The 27267-nt window shown below is 51.8% G+C and overlaps 1 protein-coding gene across 17 annotated transcripts in view; it reads left to right on the top strand.

Annotated features, from left to right (window-relative positions):
* Positions 1-27267, top strand: part of Rimbp2 (RIMS binding protein 2) — a 199947-nt gene that overhangs the window by 166706 nt on the left and 5974 nt on the right. For 4 of the 17 annotated variants that reach the window (XM_078039387.1, XM_078039388.1, XM_078039395.1 and 1 more), the window contains one exon: positions 371-831. The exons of 7 other annotated variants lie outside the window; for them this stretch is intronic. In XM_078039387.1, coding sequence (XP_077895513.1) covers positions 371-394 — 24 coding nt within the window. In that variant the 3' untranslated portion in view covers positions 395-831. 6 more of the 17 variants (XM_078039383.1, XM_078039384.1, XM_078039394.1 and 3 more) reach the window with 3 other exon arrangements.

Below are 27267 nucleotides of genomic sequence, written 5' to 3'. Positions count from 1 at the left end.
CACACGCCCTGAATGCCTTCCTCTCAGCCCCTCCATGGGGTCGGACCTATCAGTGCTTGATCTTAAACCTTATTTCACACAAAAGACCCCTGAAGTTCCCAAGGGTCCACCTTGACCCCAGGACGACCCTGCCCGACACGACAGGTGCACATTTCAGTTGCTGGAGTGAGGCCGGGACAGGGACGGTTGCCCGCCCTGGTCAGGAGCCCAGGCCTCCTAGGGAGGGTCAGAGGCCACTGCAGCACATCCGCTCAGAGGCCGCATTCACATTTAGTGTCTCATCTTTACTTTACGCCATCACCACGAGTTCTTATCTGTCATATTTTACGTCTATATCTTTATTTCTTCGTCATCTGCTTGGACACCGAAGAAGAGCGTTCATTTCACACCCTAATCAGGCATGTAGCCTTCACGTAAGTGAGCAGCCGGAGACACCTAGCGAGATGCCGACTTAAGCTACCTAACGGACCAGTGCGGTAGACTTAAGCTTCACTGTGGCCTAGAGAGGAAAGAAATATGTCTCAAAAAACACTGGACCTAAAGTGCTAGTACATCCCTCGGCCTCAGTTGTAAACAACTGAATTTGTAGTGAAACCAATCAGCTTTAATGATCATTTCCTGCTATTTTCATTAAGAGCATTTGAAAGGCCGACATTGGGAACATATTTCTTACAAGCCAGTTGTCTGTTTACATAGAATTCCAACGTCTGCTCTTCCTCAAAGCTGCATATTGCATTGTTAGCCACCCTTGGAAAAAGCACAAGCTAACCAGTACGTTTACCATAGGATTTTTCCTAAAAATAAAACCAAAAACAAACACCTCTAGTTCAAGATCAAGTAGATGAGTGGTGAACACAGGGGTGGTGCGGGCTCCAGCCTGAGCGCCAGAGACCACACCTCCACTGAGGAGCAAGCGTCGGCACAGACGCAGCCAGGCCTGGGTACCAATGCAATACCACGTTCCAGGGACGTGCAGCTCCGAGGGTTGCACTGGGGGTAGGAGACGCAACTTCAGGTGTGCTTTGGGATGCATCCCTAGGTGTTTCCATGAGTGCTAGACCTTGATTCTGAATCCAAGCAAGCTTGAAGCCCTTGGCTCCTGTCCTTTTCCTGCTGCACAGTGAGGCCCACTTAGTGGAGTCTGCTCTGGAGAGGTTGGGGAAGGAGTCATGCAATCCCAGGCATGCACCCAGCCGCAGAAAGTCACAAGTCAAAGTTGCTACCTGGCACATTGGAACAAAGCCCCGCCCTCCTAAGCACGGTTGATAAGCACCTGGAGTCTATGGAAACACTCCACAGGCCATATGCCGGTGACAGACGTGCAATTATGTGCGAACAATAGAAGCATAAATAAGGGCCTTTAAGCTTTCTTTGATTGTAATTAAGGTTCATTTTAGTTTTTTTTCTTTCAACCAGTGTGCCATCTCCAATGTTTCTACAGTATCCTAACTAATCCAAGAACGCACTCAACAGCATCAGGGTTTTATATAACCAAGTAGTTTCCAAATGCACCCAAACTCCCTGTAAGAACTTTTGTTTTTAAGATGACTGATGGGTACTTGGCCAACTTTGCTATCAATCTCATTTAAAGCACTTCCCTGCTTTTAGTTTGAATTCGGTCAATGTGACCCAGCTTTGTTTACCAAAGCGGTGGCCACCCTCTCCCAGTGCAGACACGGGAGGCTAACCACGCCAGACCTGTCAGGGTGCCCTGGGAGTGGGCGTGTGCCGCTCATAGCACATGCAGACTGAAGGCAGCGCGGGAGCTGGGGCGGCGCGTGGTACCGAGTGAATGGCTATTGTTGGCGCTCACGCACTCAAACTGTCACAATGTACCTACTAGGTTCCTCCTGAGGGTTCAGGGCCAACAAGGAGAGCTCCATCCCCCACAGCCCATCTCCATTCGGGGTCACCTACGTCATCTATGGGTTCTGGTGGTCCCGGGAAAGGCAGGGAAATGTCCTCAAGAAAGAAAAGGGGGCTTCTCTCCAAAGGCAAGACGCTGCTGGCGAGGCTGGGCGCGGTGAAATGACCCCTGTGCTGTGGACAGCCGCCGAGTCCCTGTGATTCTCTTTGATTCCAAACTAGGGTTCTCACGACTCAAGCACTTCCTAAAACACAATCTCCTCCCGACACCAGTAGAGAAATGCTCTTGCACCACCACCACCCTAAGCCACCGTGGGAGCAGAGGGGCTGTCGCCCCCTTTCCCGGCCTGAGTCTGGCTTGGGAAGCGGGGCGGGTGTCCTGCTGCCAAGCGGGGCCCTGGGCCGCCCGCTGCCCACCTGTAACCCAGCTCTGTGCATTTGTCATCTATCCTTAGAGGAACGAGGTCCAACTCTCCTCCCGTCCAAAGCGCTTTCCTCATAACCATAACTGTCACTTTCCTCGTCTGACTCGCCTTGATGTTCTGCCTTATGAACGCACATGGTCTGTATGTCCAATAAAACCGCAGTGTCTACTGGTCTGTGTTGTCGTTCCTGGTCTGCACCCCCACCCCGGCCTGATGGCCAGCCCCACAGCTGTGTAGCTTCAGGTCCTGTCCCAGGCTTTCCCGGCAAGCCCGAGAACACATCGCCCACCCAGCAGGCATCCCAGAGCCAGGCACCCCAGGGCTAGGGCAGGAAAGTACCTTTGTCTGGAAAAGCACTAGTGTCCAACCTGCCAGAAAGTGGCGATATTGGCTTCCAGTGTTATATTGTGGCATGTTTCTGTTACACTATTTGTCAAAAGGCCACACCCAAGCCCTCGACAGGGAGCTGCACACACATACAGCACCCACCCCACCCACTGGCCACACCAGAAAAAGCCACCTTCCCCCTGCCCGGAATAGCCAGTCCCCCCATCATTGGCATTTCAACAAGACTTACCCAGTTGCTGGCAGGTGTATTTGATGGTTACTATTTTGTAATTCTTGTCCACTTGTAAATTGTTTTTACTCTTTATACATACTTTTCAGACTGCCTTTCTTTTGTAATTTATGGAAGGTTTATAAATGAATGACAAAGCTTTCCCCATTGTGTCTTCAAAACTATCTTGTAAATTGTAACATAATAGTATGTAGTAGATTTATTCAAAGGAAATTGCTCTATGTGTGGTAAAGTACTGTGTGGGTGTGTGCATGTGTACAGCTAGTGTAAAATATTTTCTAGAAATAAAATTTGTTATTTTGTACAAGGCTGTTGACCGTCTGTGTGGACATTTCCCATCATGGCACGACAGGCAAAGTCCTCTCTCCTCCGTGCTCGGGAAGACGCTCGAGCCTCACTTTTCTGGAACTTTCTTCCAAAGGTAATGCTGACTTACATTTTGGGGTCCCCATCGAGTGCTGGGGCCCTTTCCCTGGACAGGGGTCCTGGCACTGGTGCACCAAGGTACAGCCACAGCCAGGTGGGAGATGCTCCTGCTGGCAGAGGGCCGAGGAGAAGCCAGTCAGTGGAGTCCTGCTGTTCCTTGGCCACTTGGGAGCTGAGCACGACAGGAGTCAACTTCCCATACACAGGATTTCCCCAAGAGCCCTACTTACTATTTTCCAGGTACAAGGAATGGTTTGAACTAAGAGCTGAAACCAGCACATGGTAGCCAGGCGCTGCCATATGGTTCCAAGGCAGTGAGGCCACATCTGATGCCCCAGAGGGCCACACAGTCATCCATGACTGACTATGCCTTCCACCCTGGCTAGGGGCTCGCTGGGTGGTGCCAGGATGGCTTCTGTCCCCCTCACCCACATAGCCAGGATGTGTTTCTCCAAATCTTTGGGGAGATTTTCAAATTCCCTAAAATACAAACCTGTGGTCAGGCGCCATGTCCCAGTGAGCAGGACTTGGCTTGCTCCTAGTGGCTGTGGGTGCCAGTGTCCTGTAGAGGTGGTGCTGCATGAACAGCTTCATCACATCCATCCCCTTCCCAGCCAACCCGCCTTGTCAGGGGACAAGAGAGCAGAGTCTTGCTCTTGTTCTGTGACCTGCAGTCACCCCAGGACCCTGTGCCAGCTGGGGTGTGTCCTGTTAGGGGAGCTGACCTGCACCACGCACAGTGGAGAGCACGGCACGTTGGGCCTCCAGAGCTACCCTGCCTCCCAGCTCTGAAGCCATCGTGGGCTTCAGGACAGGCCTGCTGACCCCCGATCCCACCCCAGAGCAGAGTGCTTCCACCCAGAATGCCCCCCCCCATTCTTGCCCTCGACCTTAAAGACAATTTTCACTGGATGGCCAACAATTATATCAAAGTTCCGGTTAATTTCATTATGAGTTTCCTATCTACAAGATTAAATAAATGAATTTGGGGGAAGTATTTTGAGTTACTGGGAATAGAAACCAGGCTTCATGCATTCTAGGTGAGTTCTCTACCACAGAGCCACATCCCCAGTACTTCTTAAATAATACTTTGAGCCACAGCCTCACTAAGTCACCCAGGCTGGCCTGGAACCTGTCCTCCTGCCCAGTCCCGAGCTGCTTGGATTAGAGGAGCATCCTGCTCCCCCAAATTCCATTTTAAAATCACTTACCTAAAGATTTTCTATTCTATTGATGATACTTTCAAATAGTGCACTTACCTATCTATTTAAAGAAAACTCAAAACTCCAGAATTATTCCTTATTTTGAAAAGTAACTATACTTAAAAATAAAAAACAAGAAAACAACCCCTGATATATCATCCTTCCAGAAACCTTTCACCTATCTCCTTCTGGGGCTCTGAGTGGGCAAGAAGGCTGGCAGGGGAGGGCTTGGCCTGGAAGCTCTGGTACCCAAGGGAAGCCTGCCGACAGGCTGCCACCCAGGGCCAGACCTCAGCCCTTTGGCAGAGGGAAGGACAGACCACTGGTCAGCTGTGCTGGAAGCCTCGTCAACATCAAGAAGAGGAAGACACACTTCTAAACATTTTCCATTTTGAAACAAGGTCCCCTTTGTGAGGAGTGCAGCTGCCCATGGGGCTGGTGGCTTGTGAGCCCTCACAGGCTGCTCCTGTGGGCCGGGTTCTCACTGCTTCCTGCAGCTGCTACACTGTGATGAAGAGGGCCTGGGTCACCAGAATGAGATCTTAGGACAAAAACAGATAAATCCAAAGAAAGACCGTGAGTCAAGTGTGGAAATGAAATTAATATAAGAATCCAAAATAAATGTAATCCAGGTGTGAAACCCTCTCTGGGTGGAGCTTTCTCCCTGCTGTCCTTTGGAAGCCCCGTGCAAGCACATCAGTCCAAGCTGGGAAGTAGCAAATGCAGTCCCCCCCCCTCCCTGGCTGAGGGACAGCCACGCTTCCCAGCCAAGGTAGCAGATCTGAAGGTGAAAATCCAGACAGGATGCAAGCCCCTGGCAGGGCAGGCTGGACCCCTCTGTGACGTTTTTCCCACATGTGGCCACCCACTCTCCAGAGCAGGACAAGTGTGTGTGACCTTTAGGTGAATCCCACATCTAGGAATCCAACTTAAAGAGGGATTCAGGAGGGTTTACCACCTCAGGCCCTATGACAACTTTATTTCAACAGTGATAACCATTAAATCAACAAAGAACACCCGGGGCAGCCTGGCTAATCAGGCCCAGTGCAGCCACTTGTCAGAATAGGACATCTCCCAAGACCCGAGCCAGGGAGCTGGCCACAGTGACAGGGAGGATGGGCGACAAGGAGGGGTACTGAAGCCACACCCACCCTGAGGGCAGCTGGACACATCTGCTCCCTTCTCCCTGGCAGCAGAGCTCCTACTCCATGGGTTGATACAACAGCTGGGGCTTCTCATCCACCTCGCTGCCCATCAGCGCTGCACAACTTGGTCTGCAGATTGTTTAGAAAAACTCACGTTAATAAGGCAGATGCCACCTCCGTTCCTTTGCTCACAAGCCCTTGCCTGATGGGGTTGGAGAATAGTTGGGTTTTTGATGGCAGATGATGACCATCTCAGCTGCTCTGAATCTCCAGCGAGACACTGAAGACCACCAAGTTCCTGCCAGATGTTGGTCACAAGCTCTTTCTACCCTGGGGGGTGGGTGGGGTTGAGGCACTAGTGATAGCCACCACCACCTCACTGCCATTCCCTGCCCCAGGAGGCAGACTGGCAACCCAGGGCTCCCTGGCCACTCTTCCGCTGCTTGGCAAAGCACTGCGTTATGGCCTGTCAGTCTCCCTCCCCAGCAACCTCAGCAGGGAGGGGTGGGAGGGCCACTCATATGGAGGTGCAGCACCTCTGAGGAGCTCCATGGGAGGGGCAAGGGCAGGCGGGTGAGACCTTTGGAGGTGCCCGTCGGGCACAGTTTCCATTGATGGCCCCTGGGCTGTGCAGGAGGGCTGCTGGGAAGGAGGGGGTGTCTGGTCGTCTGCAGGTCCCAGGGCAAGTTTTTTACTGGGGGAGCAGGTGCTGCAGAATGTGGTCAGCAGAGGAAGGCCAGCAGCAGGCCAAGCCCAAGGCCTGCAGGTGACAGATGTGAGGCAGGAGGAGCCAAGGGCCATGACAACTGACCTCAAAGAAGGGTGGGAGCAGCAGTGGGAGAAGGCACAATAGCACTCCTCATGCAGGAGAACAAGCAGCCAGCGGTGGCCCTACCCTCAGCAATGCAGCAGCCTCCTGCCCCCACCCCAAGGCCTCAATGGCTGTGGCAGAGGTGAGGTCAGGATGGGTCAGGGTCTCCCAGGACGCAGCAGGACTAGAGAAGGCACCCTGTGCTGCTGATCTAGTCTGCCTGCCTCTGGCCTGGCGGGATATCACCCTTGTGGGTCACGGGGCCGGGCTCGGGGCCGCCCTGCCACAGCCTTCCCACGTAGCTCTGCTGCTCTCTCCCTTCCACTTTCTTTGCTTTGTTTTTAGGAATAAAATCTCAATTGCTGAATTTCAAGTTTTCTATTTTTAAAAAAGAATATTTAAAGTCAGAATTTCCTATGGCCATAGCTTCAGCCCATCGCTCACATTCTGACCTTATTCCCATGGCCATCCTGGCCTGTCCTGGAATTTCCTTGTTGACCCAAGGGTTATCCAGAAGTATCTTGTCTTAAAATATTTGGAAATTTCAGTCATCACCGATCCCATTTTAATTCTTCAGTGGTACAGAGCCCACACATCCTGCCCAGGACCTGCTCTGTGGCTCAGCGGGGCTCTGCCCTGGGGTCCTCCACACACGTGGGAAAGAATGCTGTTCCAGTCGCTGGCTACGTCAAGCAATGCGTCTTGAGAGCTTCCCACATCCTTGCTTGTTGGTTCTTTTCTCTCCTGTAATGTTTCTAGGGATATGACGGTAAAGTCTCCAACAACCACAGGACATTGACCTGTCCCTCTGAGCAAACCTGCTAACTTTGGCCTTGCCTCATTAGAGACGTACACACAGGGCCACCGTCCTGTGCGTGCTCACTCTGGCCATTGTGAGATGAAGTGCTTCTGGCTTGGGGCGCCCTGCAGGCCATCCGCTCCCCAGGGTCATGGAGGTCAGCACTCAGGACGCTTTGCCCTCCACATCTCGTATGCAAAGTGTCTCAGGGAAACCAGAGACGAGCCTTGGAAAGCCCATGGGCGGGCCTCTGTCACACACTGCTCTGCTCACACCTGCTCAGTCTCGCTTTGTGGGCCTTTGATTTCATCTTTTCTTCAGTCTTTTTTTTTTTGTGTGTGTGTGTGGGGCCTCACGCCCCGTCCTGAGCTGCATCCTCGGCCCCTCCTCACTGCCCTGGACCAGCAGGTGTCCTCCCCTCCTCACCATCAGCCTCGACTCCGTGTCTTCACAACTCCCTCACCAGCCACCTTGTACTCAGGGTCATTTTTAACTTAAACTTTTATCAAGTGTATAAGACATGGTCACTACTGCTGTAAGTGGACACCACGCTGGGCTCCTAGAGCCTGCACGGCTGCAGGATAAGGGTAGACGAACAGGTCCTGGGTCAGGTCCCATGAGAAAGTCTTTTTTTTTTTTTTGACCACATAAATCTTTAACAATAGATGTAATAATTTGCATAGGTGTTCAGAAAATGAACAGTTTTAAACCTAGTCATTTATGTTCCAGCTGTATTTTCATGAGAAAGTCTTGATTAGAACCAAGGGTGTGGCGCCAGGTGGGAGAGCCAGCTGCCCATGTTCCAACGGGGCAGGTGAGATCCTGCGACGACAGAGAGAAGGGGACACCCGAGACGAGACGACAAACATTTCAACAGGGGCAGCAGCCTTGTCCGGGCTTTGCCACAAAGCAGCACCTTAGCTTGGCCATCTGGACTGTGGCAAGTCTGCACCCTGCCTTGGAGGAACATGCCATTCCACCTCCCCAGTGGTTTATAGGCACTTCTCCTGGACAGGCGGGGAGAGGGCCTCTGCTCAAAGACATGCACATGTGCAAGACACAGACACTGTTTTGAAATTCACTACACTTAAAGCTCAGGAATCAAAACATCAGGGACTGAGTGTCCATTTCACCCATAGTATTGAGGACATGGAGCCAAGCAGCACCAGTACGCTAGGAAAGTGCCACCCACACTCACCACAGCACCAGGATGCTGCAGCTCAACCTGCCTGCCGCTTCATAAAAACTGTTCCATTAGGAGCTCTGGATCTTGACGAAAGGGTGAACCAACCCTGGCGACTGAGAGGGGGATAGACAACAGAACTTCCCACGGACTTAGAAATAACAACAACAAAACACATTCCTAAATTAATTTGAGGGTCAAGAAAAATTGAACTGGAATTAAAACAAAATTGAGAGTGAAGTAGAGACAGAAAGTGCAGCTGCAGGCAGAGGGAGCTCCAGGGCAGCCTCCGAGCTCTGCCGTGCCCGGGAACACTGCCAGCGCTGGTGCCTGACTGCAGCCGCAAGACAGAGGCACCAAGGAAAGAAGCCAGTGAGAGCAGAAGTCCACGGAGTGGAAATCACAAGACTGTCAGCACCTCTGCCAGGTTTGCACCCAGACTGAGAAAGGGACGTCCACCTGGAGAGACAGGCCACAACACAGAGGCATCAACAGTACTCCTTGTCAGAGGACAGGAATGTTAGTACCATTGTTGAAAGATGAAAATATCTGTCAATAAATTGGAAAATTCAGAAGAAATGGGAAAATTCCTGGGGAAAGTGTAAAGTAGTAATACTGATTATTAAAGAGTGGAAGCATGAAAAAATACTAGGAAGTGGAAGTAATAGTTAACATATTTTCCATGAGGAAAATCTTGGGTCCAGATAGTCTTATAGGAGGAGAACACTCAAATATTCAAGGAAGAGGCCTTCTCAACCTTACAAGAAATCTTCCAGGAAATAAAAGGGCTACATCCTTCCAGCCATTTTAAGAGATGTACACCTGATTCCCAAAGCAAACAGAGATGGGAGGAGACAGAAACTTATGGGCCACTTCACTATGAACCCAGACCCTTCACACAAACATCTCAGCCAACAAAAGCCAATGGCATATAAAAGGAAAAAAGCTAATCAAGTTAGTTTACCTCAGGAATGCAGGGATGATGTCACCTTTGAGGACCTTAAACTAACATATGCTACGCTAATATGTAAGGACCGCAGGGTGTCTCAATAGATGCAGAAAATTTATTTAATAAAATTTAACACAAATTACTTGTAAAAATTCTTAGGAAATTATGAATAGAAGGAAATATTTTTAACTTGGTAGAGGGTATTCTTTAAAATTTACTAATGGATACAATCCTAAATGAGGTAAAATCAGAAATACCCTTTTGAAAAGTAATAAGAAATAAAGCAAGAATGTCCACATTTACTCCTTTTCTATGATATTAAATTAAAGGTCTTAAGTGGTGCAATGAAAATTTAAAAAGTGAAAGCATAAGGATTGGAAAAAACAAAACTATCACTGTGGAGGATACAGTCACCTAGTAGAAAAGCTTACTGGCAAACTGCTAGAAATTCAAGTATAAAACAGTGGCTTGACATAAATATAAGAAACCAATTCTCCCTATATATACTCATTTCTGTATACTAGCAAAAGATTAGAAAATAATCTTTAAAAGGACACTTACAGTGACAACAGAACTCTTTAAGAACTCAGAAATAAATCTAATGAAAAGCACAGGGGCTGGGGCTGGGAGTGCTTGCCTTGCACGTGCAAAGTGCTGGGTTCGAGCCTCAGCACCATATAAAAACAAACAAAATAAGGTATTATGTCCATCTACAACTAAAAAAATATTTTAAAAAATCTAGTGAAGGGGCTGGGGAGGTGGCTCAAGCGGTAGCGCACTCGCCTGGCGTGCGTGCGGCCCGGGTTCGATCCTCAGCACCACATACAAAGATGTTGGTCCACTGAAAACTAAAAAAATAAAATTAATATTAAAAAAATTCTCTCTTTAAAAAAAACCCAGTGAAAAGTATAATACATTACCATGAAATCATGAACGTTTTTGGTGAAAGGCATTTGACAGGCTCATCTCAAGGAAGCGATGAGCCACCTGGAGGTGGTAAGACCTGCACTATGGCATGGCTCTTCAGCAAGGACGCCTGTCCTCTGAAAAGTTCTACAGAGTCAATGCAATTCAGTGAAGTCACGTTTTTCCCATAAATGTCAGAAACAGGTTCTAAAGTTCACATGGAATCGTAAGAGCAGGACTTTGGTAAGCAATCAGAACCATGAGATTCTGAGGCAGGTGAGAAGCCAGCCCCTGAGCCTGGGGGGTTTAAATATCTGAATTTTTAACTCTTAGTAGAAACTACAGATGAACATCTTTCTAACTTTATTTAGGTCACTGAGTACAAAATAAAAACTGGAAAATCTGGACATGTTAAAAGGGAGAATTTCATTCATTCCTCAAAGAATATCTTTAAAAAGCGGGAGGAGGTTTTGGGTTAGGAGTATCAAGACTATGGAAATGAGAACAAGCAACCTGAGACGGAAATGAAGACTCACACTGTGTCACGTGGCCAGAACCAAAGGAGTACATCTGCTCCACTAGCAGTGAGAGGAAGGCCCACTAGGACCTCAGTGGACCTCTCCTATTGGCCTCAGAGTCAGGAGCCATTATATCTAGAGGCTCCAAAGCTTCGATTCTGAGGCAAAGCTGTTTAACTTCCCATAAGAACCTGTGCCTGCTAAATGGTCAGCTTCACCCAGCTCACGATGCAGCTCCTAAGCATCCCGTGGAATTCCTCTCGTAGGCTGTGGAGCTGCTCTGAGTGCCCACCTGCTGCGGCTATCCTCAGAGGGACAATCTTGTGGTTTTGCCTCGTGTCACCCACAAGACAATGAATCTCTTGCATGAGATTCTGGTCTGTGACGTGGTCTTTGGACTTTGTGTGGACTCTGAGTGTCCTTTCATCCCCTACTGTGCCTGTGGCCAATCAGTTCGTCACAAGAGGCAAAGAGCCTCCACATGGGGCTCCCAGCATAAGCAGCCACACTGTAAAACAGCCACACTCAACACGGGGATGTCACCGTTAAAGGTGAGCAGACTCCACGGCTCAGTCATTCCGTTGGCAAACACATCCAGGAGAAACCTTGTGCCATAGAACCAGGCACATACATCAATGTGCACAGCAACCCTGTCTGGAACGTCCAGCAGGCGGGAGCAACGCAGACACTCGTCCACAGGAGGGCAGGAAACCGCCATCTTCAAAGCACTATTCTACAGAAATGAAAGTTACCTAGATTTGCACAGCAATTTGAGTAAATCTCAATAGCATGTTAATTGAAAAAAGAAACGGTTATAGCACGATACCCTTTTTGTTAAGTCCAAAGCAAATAATTGATAAATGGTAAATGGTAATGAACACACTCCATGCTGGCATACGTGCATTGGCTAAAACTACTTTTTTAATGAGCAAGGGAATGATCCTTTCAGTAGTGTCCACTCGTGACAGGGAGCCGGTGGAGCACAGAGGTGAACGGAGGGAGGACAAGCCAGTCTCTATTACTAGGCTGGAGATGGGCTAAAGGTATTTATTATCAAAGAAAACAGGATCTACACAGGGCTCAGCTTGGATCTGACCGCCTGCCTGACAAGCACCTCTACCTACGTCCAGAGGTTCCCAGGGCATCTAGAGGGGACAAAGCCCAGGCCCAAGCTGCACTGACAGTGGTCTCCATCTTTGGACAGCCCTGTGAAGAAGGGATGGAAAGACAAGACATCCACACTGACAGGTGCGTGGGGGAGGGGCTGAGGGTTTTTAAGGCCAGGCCTGTAACTCCAGTGACCCTGCCAATGTCTTCATCCCTGGCATGACTCTTCATCAGCAAGAGCTGAGGGCGGGCGCTGAGGACAAGTCACGCCTCTCAGCAGCTTCCAGACCCAGCTCCTGCACTCTGCCTTGGAATCACTGTGGAGAGAGGATGTGGAGTCACGGAGCACAAGGGTGGCACCGGGTGTCCGTCCACTCTGAGATCTCAGGTGCTCTCCCTCAACCCACCCAGGGGCTGCCCCCCGGTGGCTCTGACAGCATGTAGGCCCTGTCCTGCGGTTCCTGTGTGAGGCCCTGGGGGGGTCTCAGCTCACGGGGAGCCATGTGGAATGAGTGTCTGCAGTGTGCTAGGGCCTCTGGGAGCAGGTCACAGGCAGTCAGGGTCCCGCTCCTCAGGTGTACAGGAGAAAAGGAAACCAAGCCAGAGGCGGGTGATGCACAGAAGCGGGCTGCGGCACACTCCGGGAAGCCATTAGAGGGGACTCTATGCTTCCACAGTGAGGAGAATTCGTCAGGAGACAATTCCAGTTGTCCACATCAAACACACCAGTTCCATCAAGTTCTCAGGTGTCCACAATCCCATCAGGAGGAGATCTTCAGGCATGTGGACTGGCTGGTGCCTGGGCAGGAGCACGCTAGCTGTGGTGGTGTCACTCTTTCCGAGCACCAGGCTGACCGAGGACACTCCCCACCATGGAGAGGACAAGAGCAGCCTGAGCAGAGCCAAGGGCCCAGGGCCCAGGGGTCCCAGGGCACATCTGGGAGCAGAGGACGGCTGGTATCTCCGGGCTCACGCTGAGGCAGAGGGCAAAGGCACATAATCGTACCAAAGGACACATCGCGTGTGTATTGGTGAATCTTCTCAATATTTCTAAATTATTTCAACTCTGAAAATTTAAAAATGGAAATAATAAACAGATAAACTAACCTCAGAATCAGGATCTGTCAAATTTTCATTAAAAAAAAAAATCACATGCATTTTGCTTTCTGTGATCCAAAAACACTGAGTGGAGAGTTCCAGAAACAGACATAGTCTTCATCACAGTGTGCTGCTGAGTTGGCAGGGGGCTTGAGAGAAGGCCGTCTCTCAATAGTGACCTCATGGTTTTTATTCTGCTTTGTAATTTCAGAAATTTCCACAGTGAAATGTTACTTCTGTAACAAGCAAATGTCAAGTAAGCCTCACCCAAGCTAAATATTTCAACAAAAATCGTTAACTCTCTGAAGCCACCCCAGGTAGGGCTCAGGGAGCCTGCCAGTGGCAGGGTGCTAAGTGCATCCGCAGGAAGTCTGAGGTGTGGTTGGGCTCAGGTGGGAGTGGGCCCCACTGGCCTTGCAGGCTGTCCCCCAGGACTCCCAGGGCAGATCACTGCACTCGGCACAGGAGCGCTGCTCTGGGGATTTGGATGACTCGCTCTTGCTTTTGTGTAGAGTGTGGACACATCCCAGCAGCTGCATATGGAGGCAGATGGCCAGTCTTTAAAACCCCCAATAAAGGGACTCAAGTTCAGATTTTAAAACATCTTCTATTTGAATGATACTCAAGAAACAGAATTGCAAACCAGCAACTGTGAGAAAAACATGGTTTGTGCACCTCACAGAAGACCTGCATGGAGAACGCCTTATAGCATCATTGTCACCAGGAAAGTGTGGATAACTAAAATGAGGCCACGCCACCTAGCATGACACAGGCTGGACTGACATGCACCTGGTGCTGACGGGCAGCTGTGGAATGCTCGCAGGTGCAGGGAGAGGGAGCGGCTGCAGCCCTCACCCACCCCCACAGACCCAGGATCCTTCCTGTGGACTCGCCCAGAGAAGACATGTGTTCAGGTAAAACCTGGACGGATGCTTCATTGTGGTGCTCCAAACTCTAAGTCTCCAAATACCCGCTGATGGGTGGGGAGTAAACTGAGGTGACCACAAGATGGGCCATCACCTGGCCCATGGTACAGCAGGTGAGCCTGGAATGCTGTCTTGAACACCTGGGGCCAGGGGTCAGCACAAGGTGACTCTGGGGAAGGCAGGAGGCAGGCAGGGTGTGGGGTCCAGGTGGCAAGGTCCTTCTTGAGGGGCACACAGGGACTTCCTGTGCAAGAGGGCACAGAAATCCCCAATACCTGGGGTGCTGGACACAGTGTGTTTGCCCAACTCATCAAGCTGGGTTCATCTACATATGTAAGTGAACTCTCCATGGCACATCACTGGGCATGAGAATGGAACTGAGAGGCTGAAGTTCCTGGCACCATCCAAAGAGAAAAGCACAGCAACAGCACAGCCACTTCCCATCCCAGCCTGAAGGCTAGCAGGGAGGGGCCCAGCAGAGGGGCGAGGGCAATGGCTCCACCTTGGAGGCGAGCTGGCCGCTTCCTGGGCAGCCCCAGGCCCATGGCATCTGCTCCACTTGGGCCAGATGCCATGGCTCTCTAGAGGTCCCTCTCCTGCCACCAGTTGCAGCTTGGCATGATGGGTCTGAGCCTTGTCAGGGAAGATGGGCAGGCCAGGCAGGGAACTGCATGGAAGCCACAGGTCAGGTGTGGAGCCAGACGGCAACTGGCACTTGGGCCTGCCTGTCCCACCTCCTGCCTGGTGTCCCTGTGATGGCCTCCCCTGCTACCCGAGTCTGCGTCCAGGTGCTCCCAACCTGAGGACCTCACCTCCGGGAACTACTATGCATCCAGGACTCAAGACCACTATGGGCAGTGGAGTCCTCAGCTGACCTGGAGGAGCACTGGGGGCTGGTGGGCCGTCCTGGGTGGCATTCATATGCCAGGCATCGTCTCGACACTAGGAAGACAAGAGGGAGCTGAATGCACACATTGCCTGTCGGGGCTCCGTTGACTGCTGGAGCAGGGGTCCCAGGTTCAACAGGCACAAAGGCTGGAAGACAGAGGCCAAGCAGGGGGCCCTCTGCACGGTGGGGCCCAGAGGCCATATGACAGCTGAGGCCTGAGGGGGTCTTGGGAGTGCGTGCTGGGGGTGCCCAGCAGCAAGCAGGTGCCCTGGAGCAGCCAGGCCAGAGCCCATGGGCCTGCCCATGCCTGTGCTCCTCAGGCAAGAGCCCCCGTGGGATGCAGGCAGACGTGGGGCTTTGCCCACTTGGGCTGCCTTATTGAGGGCCAAGTGGAGGAGAGGCAAGAGCACCACGCCAGGTGGCTGCACGACATGCCAGCAGCGAGGTGGCATTCAGTGGGTTGCGCCGAGATGAGTGGGAATCGGCTTTCTGAGGTGGCATGTAGGGCACCCAGGGACGGCTGTGATCTCTGGCCTGAACGTCCACAAGGAGGCAGCTCTGCAGGGGTCACAGCCAGGCCCTTGCACATCAGGGTGAGGCCCGGAGGCCGCTGGGCTGTCTCTCCCCCCCAGGGTGCTGTGGGGCCAGACCCCAAGACCAGAGGAGGTCCTGTGGGCCATCCCGCCTTCCTACCCTACCACAGGGCATCCTTCTCCTGGGCAGGGCTGAGACTTACACCTTCACCCTGGTGACTGTCTTGTCATCTCATGCAGGAAGGTTACCAGGTTCCAACTAAAGCCAAGGCAAAAGGGACAGGAGCCAGGTCCTACACATCTTCCCAAGAGCATCTGCCCACTCCCCAGTCCCCTGGTCGCACCCCAGAAGCCCTGGTTCTGGGTCTGCCTGGCACCGGCTGTGATACGGGGAGATGAGGAGGCCAAGCCATGCCTGAGGAGGATAGCAGGCCCTTCTGCTTCTTGCGCCCAGTCTTCACTGACACAGTGACGGACAATGACAACATTTCCAGAAATGTCACCAGTTTCTCATGGCTCTAAAGACAGGAAGACCTTTGCCTCTACGGTACAGCGAAGCGTTAAGTCTTCTCAGAAGAGAGTTTAATGACCCAAGATGCCGACTAGCCCTTAAGTAAATCCTTAAGTAAACATGACCACTCTGGATTCATCTTCCACAGCCATAAGGTGAGAGTTCCCTCCCTTCTCGATGGCTCGAGGGCCTGCTTACTGAGGGCGTGTCCCTGCCTCTGGAGTGTAATCATATGCATCATATAATGCTCACTTGAGCAGCCTGGATCTCAGCCCCCCACAGTGCTTCATGACCAAGGGGAACAGAAAACATTTCCCCCGTCACATCAATGAGGCTGAATCCTAAAGGCACCAGCGCGAAAGATCTGGCCCAGTGTGGCTCAGACAGGCCACTTCACAGAATGACAGGTGGCACTGCAGTTCAGGCCCACGTGACACCTGCAAGCAGAGTCTGCAGCCTTCCCCGACCGGCACCAATTGATTTCAAGCTTCCTCTTTGCAAAAGTTGCTGGAAAGAACTACAAACACAGAGATGCTAACAGTGAGCCCACTACACACGGCCCAGCCTCACCTGACTGGAGCTACGACTGCCCAGCTCCTGGTGGAGAAGCAGTGGCGTCCCTGTGCACATCGCCCTGTCCGCTGCTCAGGGCAATGAAAGGACACGCACACTGCCCACACAAGGCTGTATTGTTACTCAGACAGGATGGCGAGCAATTTTATTTTATTTTACAACAAATAGAATAATGTCCTGGTTGCAAAATGAAATAAATAGTCATGTTAATACAGAACTTCACCACTACCTCTTTTGTTAAAGAATGTTAAAATATTTTCTTGGATGAAAATTTAAAACTTTCCAATTTTTTTTTAACCCCCATACTACCTAACTCCAAAAAGAAAAAAAATGAGCATGTTAATTTGTGTAGGTCATTTAATGGTAGCTTTTATCTTTAAAACATGAGATATCAGATACCCAAATAAAACCTACCTACGACTGTACTTAGCACCCTGTTTTATGCCTTTTTGTCCTCCCTTAGGTTCAAAATAAGTATTTCAAAAATAAAGCTAATACTGGCTTACAGATAGGACTTGGTCACTCCTGAGAGTACTTCCAAGCAAGCCCAACACTTAGAGAAAGTCTGTCGACTATACAAAGTGCTATATCCACATTTTTTAAAATAAATCATCATGACAGACTTTTGAAAACAAGATAAAATATAAAATCTTAATTTTTTACCTATAAAATAAAGAAAAAGTTAAATAGCAATGCTAGAAATAAAACTCAGATCTTCTAATTTCCTTCTCAACTAGAAAGATAATAGCTAAAAAAAATAAAAACTTAAAACCCCAGAGTTGCGGCAGGGAGGCCCGGTGGCCTCACGTCAGAGGTAGTACAGGCGGTTGGAGAGCGAGAGGTTGGGCTCCCGGTGGATGCTCTGGCCCACCAGGAAGGCCAGCTTGTGCGCGTACTGGCAGGGCGCGGGCACACGGATGACACCCTGTGGTGGGGAGAGGAGCCGTCACTGGATGGCGTTCTGGGCTGTGTCCCGGCCTCCGGAGCCTACCCACCTGCCCCACCCCTGCCACTTACCGGCCAGTTGTAGTAGATGTGGCAGAGCTTGTAGGTCAGCCGCTGGATGTGGTCGGGCTTCAGGCCACTGCTGTCATAGATGACGTTGTAGTGTGTCGGGGACACGCTCCCGCTCCGCACAGCCTGGCTCACGATGAAGAAGTCATACCTGTGTGCAGTAAATGCCGGCAAGGCTGCCGTCTTCACACGCCACGGCGGAGCTGTGCTGTTCTTCCCCCAGAGGTCCTGCCATCTCACACTGCCCAAGGGGCCCAGATCCCAGCAGCTCCCCGAGGCCCAAGGACAGGCTTCCGTGGGAAGGTGTTCAGAAGGCAACTTCACTTAACGTCTGCCATGACCCTGTGCGGAGGCGTGGAGGGGGCTTGTGGCAGGGGTACTTTCCAAATGCCATCTACCCAGGACTGTTCCTCTTACTGTACCCATGGCTATTTAACAAAAATTTTCATCAGTAAGAGTTTAGAGCACTGATTAAAAGAGAAGTGTGTGAAGGACCATAAACAGAACTTGCGTAAGACCCAAGCGAGGAATGAAACCAAGGAACACAACATGGGAAATTAACCATTGGGTGTTTTCATGTCTTGCCGTCAATGAAATATCAGTATAGAGATGCTGTCATCTGACCAGATGGAGACAGAGGAAAGCGTTCTGCAGTTACTTGTGTCCTCCCAAGAGACATAAAACTAGAGATGTTAGAATGTCAGGATCATCTACAGTAGATTCTGTTTGGGATAGAAGGAAGTCAGAAATGGCAAGTGACTTGCCCAAAAGGGACAGACAGACCAGAGCAGAGTGAGATCAGCCCAAGTTCCCATCTGTGTAAGCCTGTTCCGATGCCACAAGCCAGTGAGGCCCCACATGTGCTGAATGACACCAGCCACCATGAGGGTTGGAACCGCACCTGGAGCAGAGCATGGAGCATGGCATCCTCTATGACCCCACCTGGACTTTTCCCTGCCCATCCAGACAGCCTGTTTGGGCTCTGGCATCAAGCCGTTGGGTTAGAAAATAGGGGGCCATTGGCACAGCTGCAGGAGCCCACTGGCCAGGTCAGCCTCAGCCCGACTCTGCTGCCTGATTATGTGCCTCTGATAGAGTGCCATCCTCCTGAACTGCCCACAGCACCTGCTCGAGAGTAGCATCCTATCAAACTGCCCACAGCACCTGCCTGAGAGTGGCACACCCAAACAGCACTTTTCAAAGTAAAAACTGTCCGTTGTCATGTTACACAGTGTTAACTAGCTGACTAAATGGAATACGGTCTTTAATATCACCTGTCCAAACTATTAGTACAGGTTAAATCAATGTCCCTTATTCAAAACACTTGGGGCTAGGAATGTATCAGATTTGGGGTGCTATAGTCTGTCACCTCTTGTTCAGAATCTGGGACACCCAGCAGTAATGGTCTTGACTATTTAAGCTCACGTCCATACAGAAGTGTTCTGTATGCAAACTGTAGTGGGCCTGGCTTTGTCCAGAGCAGGGCTGCCTTTGTTTTTTAAATATTTATTTTTTAGTTATAGTTGGACACAATACCTTCATTTTATTTATTCATTTTTACGTGGTGCTGAGGATCAAACCTAGGGCCTCTCACATGCTAGGCAAGTGCTCTACCACTCAGCCCCAGCCCCAGCCCCGGGGCTGCCTTCTTTAAACAGGCTTGCAAACCCTTGCCTGGAAAGACAGACCCCTTTCCTCTTCCCTCCCATGGGGACTGCTGTGGTGAAGACTCGTCTTCTTACTGGGAGCTTTAGGGACTACACCAAAAACCAACAACACTCTGGACCCGACAGAGGCCCAGGGTTGGCACTCGGGCCTCACACAGAGTGCAGCTGCACAAGCCCCTCTCCTTGCAGCTGTCTCACCTTCAGAAACTACATGCTTGTCACACATCGAGAGGTTCCTGTCCTTAAACTGCCTGTAATACCACAGATGATACCACGGTCTGGGTGCAAGACGTGCCCTGGAAACCTCACATGAGGTGACATAGGGGTGCTCAGGGGTGAAGTGACAGGATCACGAGGACTGTGACCTCACCAGGGGTTAAGCCAGTTGATGGACTAATAATTTGAAAGGACTTTTGCAGGCAGGTGTGGCGTGGCATGGAGGAGGTCACTGGGGCATGCCACTGGGGACCGACTCGTCTCTGGCACCTGCTTGCTCTCTGCTTCTCACTGCTCTCCTCCACCATGCTCTTTTGCCATGATGTGCTGCTCCTTTACCTTGGCCCAGAGCAATGGAGCCCACTGACTGCGGACTGACCTCTGAGAACAGGGCCAGGATAAACCTTTCCTCCAGGCTGTTGGTGAGCACTGGGTCACAGCGAGGAAAGCTAACATGCACAGCAAGGCTCCCAGAGGCAGAGGGCCAGCAGCTGTGCTCCGAGGCCCAACACTAGGAAATCCCAGCCACAGTGGACATGTCAGAGCAAGGTCCCTGAAGAACAGGTGTCCGTGGGGGTAGGGTACAGGCCTGAGACAGGACCTGTCCAGTGATGGCTACAAAACCAAGCTCACAGAGGCCGAGTCGATACTCCGATGAGCACTCACCACTCGGGTCGGGTGACCTCTACATCGATGACCGTTCCCGGAAGTGGGTTCTGAAGTCGTCCTCCAGACTGGGCGAAGAACCTGGCGTTCACACGCTTCTTGACCACGATCACCGTCAGCCTAGGGCTTTAAGGGGTGGATATGACCACAATCAGTGCATCCCACTTATAAGGCACTCCTGTGTCAGGCTTGTCCCTTTCCCATCATGCCCTGGACAGGGTCAAGGGCCAGGAGTGGAGTGCAGGTAGGGCAAGGCAGCGAGTGTGCCTAGGACAGAGCACAGGCAGCCTGTCAGGCCCAGAGGACACTCTGCAGTGGGTACTTCCTACTGTGTAGAAAAGCTCCTCATTTTGGACACCTGGCAGGCGGCTCCATCAGCAGCCTCAAGTCTAACCCACCACTTTCTAAACTCATTAGCTCCCAGCATGCTAGGGCTGCAGGGGTGATAGATGCTCCCGGTCACTGTTTCAGGGCCTATCAGTGGGCCACATGATGCACACAGGCCCAGAAGGCTCTCCCACACTGAACGGAACCACACCACTAGATGGAGCCCGACCCTGATCCTCCCATGCAACCCTGGCCTGGCACCTCTGAAAGGCCCCTTTCTACTGCCCTGGGCCAGGGGCACTTGTGTGCACACAGTCCACGCAGGAGTTGGTGACGAGGACACACAAAGCCTCAGGAGACGTCTGTTCCTAGCAGCTCTTGGCCAACACCAGGATGGGCGGTGCCTCCATTACTGCAGGTGAATGCAGGTCCCTGGGGGCCTGGACACCTCAGGTCCCATGCTACGGGCTGATGGGCTGCTCAGCACAGGCTCCAGGAACACCTGACTCAGCAACTCCAGTTTCTCCAGTGAGAACCGAGTAGGGAGGAGTCTGTGAGCCCATGTGGGAACTGACATCAAGCCAGACCTAACCGACTTCCTCAGCAGCAGGTCAGCGGGGGACCAAGAAGCACCACCCTTGGCCCACAGAGTTCTGCTGCTGCCAGTCCTGCCCCCAACCCCTGCGATGGCTCTGCACATAGCACCAGGACCAACACCAGGGCCCAATGAGACCCACGTGCTGAGGAGCTGTGGCCCATCTCAAGCCCTCAAGCCTGTCCACCCTTGAGATGGGCTTCGAGCAGGGTCTGTGGTGACTGTTGACAGGACTCTAGAGTACCCAAAATAAGCACTTGCCTCAGCAGCTAGCATTGGGTGGGTGATGCTGGTCCTGTGACAGCACAAGGAAGGTTCAGCCAACTTGGACATGACACCAGTACCTTTTTGACTTGTTCTTACATCAGGCACTCCCCCCACATCAGCTGACCACGATGCTTTTCCACAGAGGGTCGGACTGATATGTCCACCAATGACAGACATCGTGGTTCCAGAGAATAAGTTAAAAACTCTGACACGCAGACCAAGTTTCTCAGCAGTGAGAAATAATCCCCGACACTATTTTTCTTTTATACACAAAGGTGAAGCTTTTTCCTGGAAGCACTATTTACTATTTTTGTCAGCTCCTAAGTACTGTGTACTCTCCACTGCTCCTTGCAGTGGCTGGGGTGAGCCTCTCCCCGTCCTGCTCACAGGGTGATGTCGCATCAACCTGACCCTTGTCTTGGACACAGTGCTCTCCCCTGCTGCCTACTCCAGCACTGTCCACGGAAACTCCAGGACAGTGTGCAACACACTGGTCCCACCAGAGGCCTGTGCCCATGAGCCAGGGCAGGGGAGCCACAAACTCGCCAGCCAGCGCTGGAAGACAGCCCTGTGTGGCGGTCACTTACCTTTGCCCAAGATGACACAGTTTCAAAGACAAAAGAGTAAATTTGTGACAGCGACTGCGGGCCTGTTGGTGTGCTTACTTGTAGCCTCTACCAACGGACTTGAGGCAATCCAGGAACTGTGGGACCTCGTAGTTGACCAGGGTCTTCAGCTGGCCGTCCCCGACACCGTCCCGGTACACAATGATACGGCTGGGCATGTACTCATTACAGCTGTTCCAGGCCCTCAGAGCCGCTGTGGGCAGCACGGGGCCATCACAAGTGGGCCAGGGACACAGCCTTTCCCCCACCCTGGGCAAGCTTCCCAACACACCAGCCCAGGGCTCGCTCCTGAGGATGCTCCAGGACAGAAGGGAGCGCGCAGGCCTACCTTGCAAGCACACCTTGAGCCCATCTACCAGCTCCTGTCCACGATCTTGAAAGACACATCGTGAGAACCAGCTGTTCATGGAAAAGTGTGACCAGTGAGGCCCACGGCCTCTAGCTTCCCCTCTCAGCTGCTCTATAGCTACCTGCTCTCAGGGGCAGGTCATGCCTGCCACCTCCTTTAAGGGGTCTCCTAATGTCTCCTTAAATAAGCAGAAGTGGCAGGAGACCATAAATCCTTTGTAACTCTCAAAATAAGTTTTCTCCAATTAAAAACCAACCATGTTACTTCCCCGTGCTGAGGAGAAAGCAGGAGATAAGCTAGGATCCCACTGCCCTGCTCCTGAGAAGTCACCCTTAGGGGTCTTGCTTTTCTCAAGATCAAAGCTGGCACCCGTTCACCAGTGATGCCGACAGCTTCTGCATCTGTCAATCCACTCAGTTCCCAGGAGAACCCTGAAGATTGGGTCTACAGTGCAGGAATACAAGTGGCCAGTGAACTGTTTTCTCTACATTGGAAACCTGAAGTCCCATCTCAGTAGCCAATAAAAATAGCTAATCAGGAAAGTTTGAGACTGGGCCACCTTTACTGAGATGAAAGGACATGTGACCCAGAATGCCTCTGAGAATGGTACTGAGAACGGTACGGAGGGCAGAGGAGGGCAGGGTGGGCAGGTGCTGCCCTTTCCTTCCACCAGGATGAAGCAGAATGTACTCATAGGCCTGCAGCAGGGCCCAGCTCAGGGCTCACTTACCTGTCTTGTCATAGCGTCCATCCCCATGGTGACATGGGGTCTCACTCACCGGGTCATCCCTTCATTGATGCTGGCCACAAATCCTGCAATTGACCTCCGTCCAGCTGTGGTGTCATGGTAACAATCAATGCCAACTATCATTGCCAGCTTCAGCTTTAACATGAATATTGCCGTTTTAGAAACTGAACAATGGCACCACAGAAAAAAGACTCGTCTTTCTTAATGCCCACAGAACATCTCGCCCACCACAAGCCCGGCTCACCGGCATGTCCACTCGCCAGAGCTCGCCGCCCATCTTGCAGTTCATCTGCAGGGCGATCTTGGTAGCGATGGCCATGACCGTCTGCTGTTTGCCCAGGGTCCGGGCCACCACACACTGGCTTGGGGTGGGGCAGTCCGTACACAAGTACTTTTTGATGGCATCATATTTGTCCTTCCGATTACTTGACAACAGACAAACAACCTACAAAACAAGGGGATGACCTCGTCACAAGCAGCCAGGAGCATGAAGGTTAGGACTGGGCTGAGAGCAGACAGCAAGCTCAGGGGCAGACTGTGAGGGCCACCTGCACAAGCTCTGCTGGGCGTCTGTCAGGTAGCTCATTAGCAGGATAGCAACAACACCAAGGCCTGCACATGGCAGCTGGCCCAGGGCAGAGAGCTTGTCAAGCTGATTGTGTGGCCATGGTGGGACGTCCTTAGAGGTGCTCACGGAGCCAGGCACACTCCAGGACCAGCCTGGAAGGACTCGGGACAGTGCTAGCTGGCAAGGACTCCCAAGCAGACACAGTCTAGTTACTCTAGTTCATGTAGGATCATGGCTTACGATCCTGAAAGCTCGGGGTCACCTGACCCAGGCAGTAGTCTTCCTAGAAGTCTGAGGGCCATCCTGAGGCCAAGGTGAAGCACCACATCTCCATGTACCACCCAAATTCTAGGGCTGCAGGTTTAAGTTTTGGAGCTGAATCCAGCTCATGAACTCACTGTCATTTCCCCACAGATCGCAGAGCCTCATTTTTCTATGGTCTCCAAGAAAGTTGCTGTCTACCTGGGCACGTGCACTGTTCCAGGCAACAGCTGTGATCTGCCTGTGGCATCCAAGGACAAAAAGAAGGGCTGAACCAGGGGCTGATGAGATGCAGCCAGCCCTTCTCTGGGCTGAAAGCCATGTGGAATATGTCCTTGTCCCTTGTCAGAGGCCTACCAGGGCTACAGGTAAACATCCAGGGTGCAGGAGGCACTGTGCCTAGCCTCCCAGAGCTGGGCGTTGCCCTCTGATGTTCTCTAGAAATGGCCAGCATGTGGGCTCCTAGAACAGCTCAGCATGGCCTCCCCTCCAACCCTTGTTCCTCCTCAAGAGGCCCTCTCCCTCCTGCACAGCACTCACCCCATGCTGCCGTCTGCTGGTGGTAACCTGCACACATGCTCTCTGCAACTTTATGGTACAGTGTAAAAGCAACAGGAATTTACTAAACTGCTATGCGTTGGCCACCATAGTTTCAGGTCATGAATCTGACTAGAAAATAGGAGCTGCCAACTGCCAGAGATGAACTGCAACAGCAGCCTCGGGACTTGACAAGGCAGGGACCCAGCCAGACAATAGAATAGGCACACTGTCTGCCAAGTGGAGGAGCCTGGATTCAAGGGACCTTCTGAGCAGAGTGCAGAATGCTCCTCCCAGGTCTGGGGACACAGTGTGGAGTTCCTCAGGGGACCATCACCTCCTGCCTCACCTGCTATCACTTCCCCCAACCCTGAACAGGAGGTTCTATGGGAGTGGGGGATCCAGCCCCCACCACAACTCTACTTCCCACATGGGAAGGTGGCTAGACTCAGACATAGCCTGGTGTTTGCAAAGGCCATGCCCTTCATGCCAAACAGGACGATCCACACAATGTCTATCTCCAAAGAATTTCTGGGTGCAGAGACACTGGAACAGAGAAAGCTTGCTGCAAATTTTTAAGTGAAACCTTTGCCAGAGAACATTCAGGCAAGAGAAGAGCGTGACTGGGTGTGTGAGCGAGCGAGCCAGCTGCAGGCCACCAAGGCAGGGCCACAGCACAAAGAGGGCAACATCCACATACAGCAAGAGGACCCTCTCTGCAGGAGGGACAGTGCCTGCAGCCCAGTGCCCTGTGAACTACATGTGTCAGGAAGCCTGTGGCCCAAGGCCTTCCAGCCAGGAAGTGGGGGATGATTTTCCTTTCATGGTATTTCAGGAGATTCGCTGGGTCTCTAGACTGCACTGGAGGGGCGTGGGTGGGACCACGGGCAGAGCCAGGCAGCTGGCACTGCTGGGTTCTCACAGAGTCCATGCAGGACCGACCACTGTGGGCACTGCCTCCAGTGCTTTCATGTGTGGAGATGCCACCCAGGCACTGCCAGGGTCACGCGAGTGGCCAGGCCGGGGTCCAGTGCCAGACCTCACACTCTGACTGCCCCCACTACAGACTGCAACAGGAATAGGAAAGCCAACACTGCTTAAGTCCAAACCAGGGATGCAATAAGACCACCTGCCACGTCCTCTGCCCCTCCAGAGCTCGCCTGGGCCAACTGCCACGACCGAGGAGCCTCAGACCGCACACTGCTCCACACCTTCTCACGTCACTCCCCCCAGGGGCTGGTCACACACAACGGACAGACACTTGAACCAAGACCAAGGGGACACCTCTCAGGAGTGGGGCCCCAGTGCCTTTCATTTCCTGGTGGCCTGGATGCTGATCTTCACAATCTCTGGGAGCTGCAGGCTGCACCCTGGGCAGTCCCTGCCCATTTCTGCGTAGCTACACTGCTGCCTGTGCAGAACACCACCACTGACCCATTTTGTCTTTTTCCCAAATTGTCTAGGATAATCAAAGCCTTCGAGTCAGAACAAGCTTAAGATAGCCTCCTTTCCTCCCCTTCCTCACCCCTGGCAGAGCCTGTGCCAGGTTCCCAGGCACATAGCAACACCAGATCAGCTGCCATGTGGAGGGAAGGGCATGTTCTGTGGCTCATCTGGGGGTCCAGGGCTAATGCCTGGAGAAGGAGCTCCAAGTTCCAGGACTCGCAGATGTCACTTGAACATCCCCCACCCAGTGTATCCAAGGCCCAGCGGCCACTTACTATCTGGGTATCTGATGTAACCTTTTGCTGCAAGACGCGCAGGTAGGACTCGGTTCTATCGTCCACTTCAATCCTGCAGTGGAAGCACACAGGCCGACATTCAGAAAAGGAAGCAAAGGTCACGCTGCGCATGCAATTGTCCTAGAGGCTGCAACTCGCGACACATTTCTGCACAGAATATGAAATAAAATGTCCAGAACTGCCCGTTAGGCAAGAGGCTGCTGCACAGAACCAGGCTGGCAGCATCAGTGCAATCTGTTCTGCCTGAGCATCCCCGGGATTCCTGGGGACTCTTCAGCATAACCAGTCGGGAGCTCTGAGCCCCACACCCTCCGGGAATGATGCCTCACTTTCTTGAGAAGTGACGTGATTGCTTACATGATTGCCTTTTTCATCTGTATGCCCATGGCTGGTGTCACCTTGAAAAGATTTTGGATCAGTGAGTTGGCAGCTTCGTAGTTCCTGCGCGTGTAGACGAGCAGCCAGTTATCCAGTGGCTTGACGCTGATCAGCGGTGCACCCCTTGTTTCTTTTGACCAGTCTGCAAACTGTGGATTGTAGTCAAACTAGAAAAAAGTTCAGAGATGCTGTGAGCCTGCTGTGTACTCCTGAGGACACAGCCAGAACGTCCTCATGATTCTGCCAAGCTACTGTGACCCTTAGGCCACTATGCTTGAGCTGCAGCCAGCAGCAGAGGAAACACCCGAGGGGGAAACATTAAAAAATGTGCCCGGAAGACAGTGGCACCTGTTTTAAGTGCACCCATGCTGCTTCACTAGCTCCCCCAGGCACTGCCCAGGTGCCTCAGGTGAACTTGCCTTCTTCTCCGCCAAAGTCTTTCAAGGACAGGTGTTCTTACGAAAAACAAAAAATAAGACTTGAAAGTCAAACTACTTGAATTAGTGTCTGATACTGAAACCAAGCTATAACCCAGCTGCTAGCTGGGCAGAGGCGGCAGTGGCCCTGTGGTGGCCCTCAGGGGCAATGCCCAGTTCCTTCCACTGCTTGGCCTGCTCCCCAAGGGTCCCCATGGAGGGACACATCTTTTTGTGGTCTCTACAAAGGACATCAGAAATGATTGCATCACACTATTCCATTATCTGACAATGTTGCTCCCAGCTGGGACAGTGGAAGGGCAGAGTTGGCTAGAAGATGATTTAAAGTATTGGAAATTTGCAACATTATGATTACATAAAAGTCTTCCAGAATATGTGCTTTCCCCTTTCTGAATGTGAAAGGTACAATAGCACACACATCTACA

Source organism: Ictidomys tridecemlineatus, chromosome 2 (assembly GCF_052094955.1).
Source record: "Ictidomys tridecemlineatus isolate mIctTri1 chromosome 2, mIctTri1.hap1, whole genome shotgun sequence".
Lineage (NCBI taxonomy): Eukaryota > Metazoa > Chordata > Mammalia > Rodentia > Sciuridae > Ictidomys > Ictidomys tridecemlineatus.
This window is presented reverse-complemented; position numbering and strand designations above follow the sequence as displayed.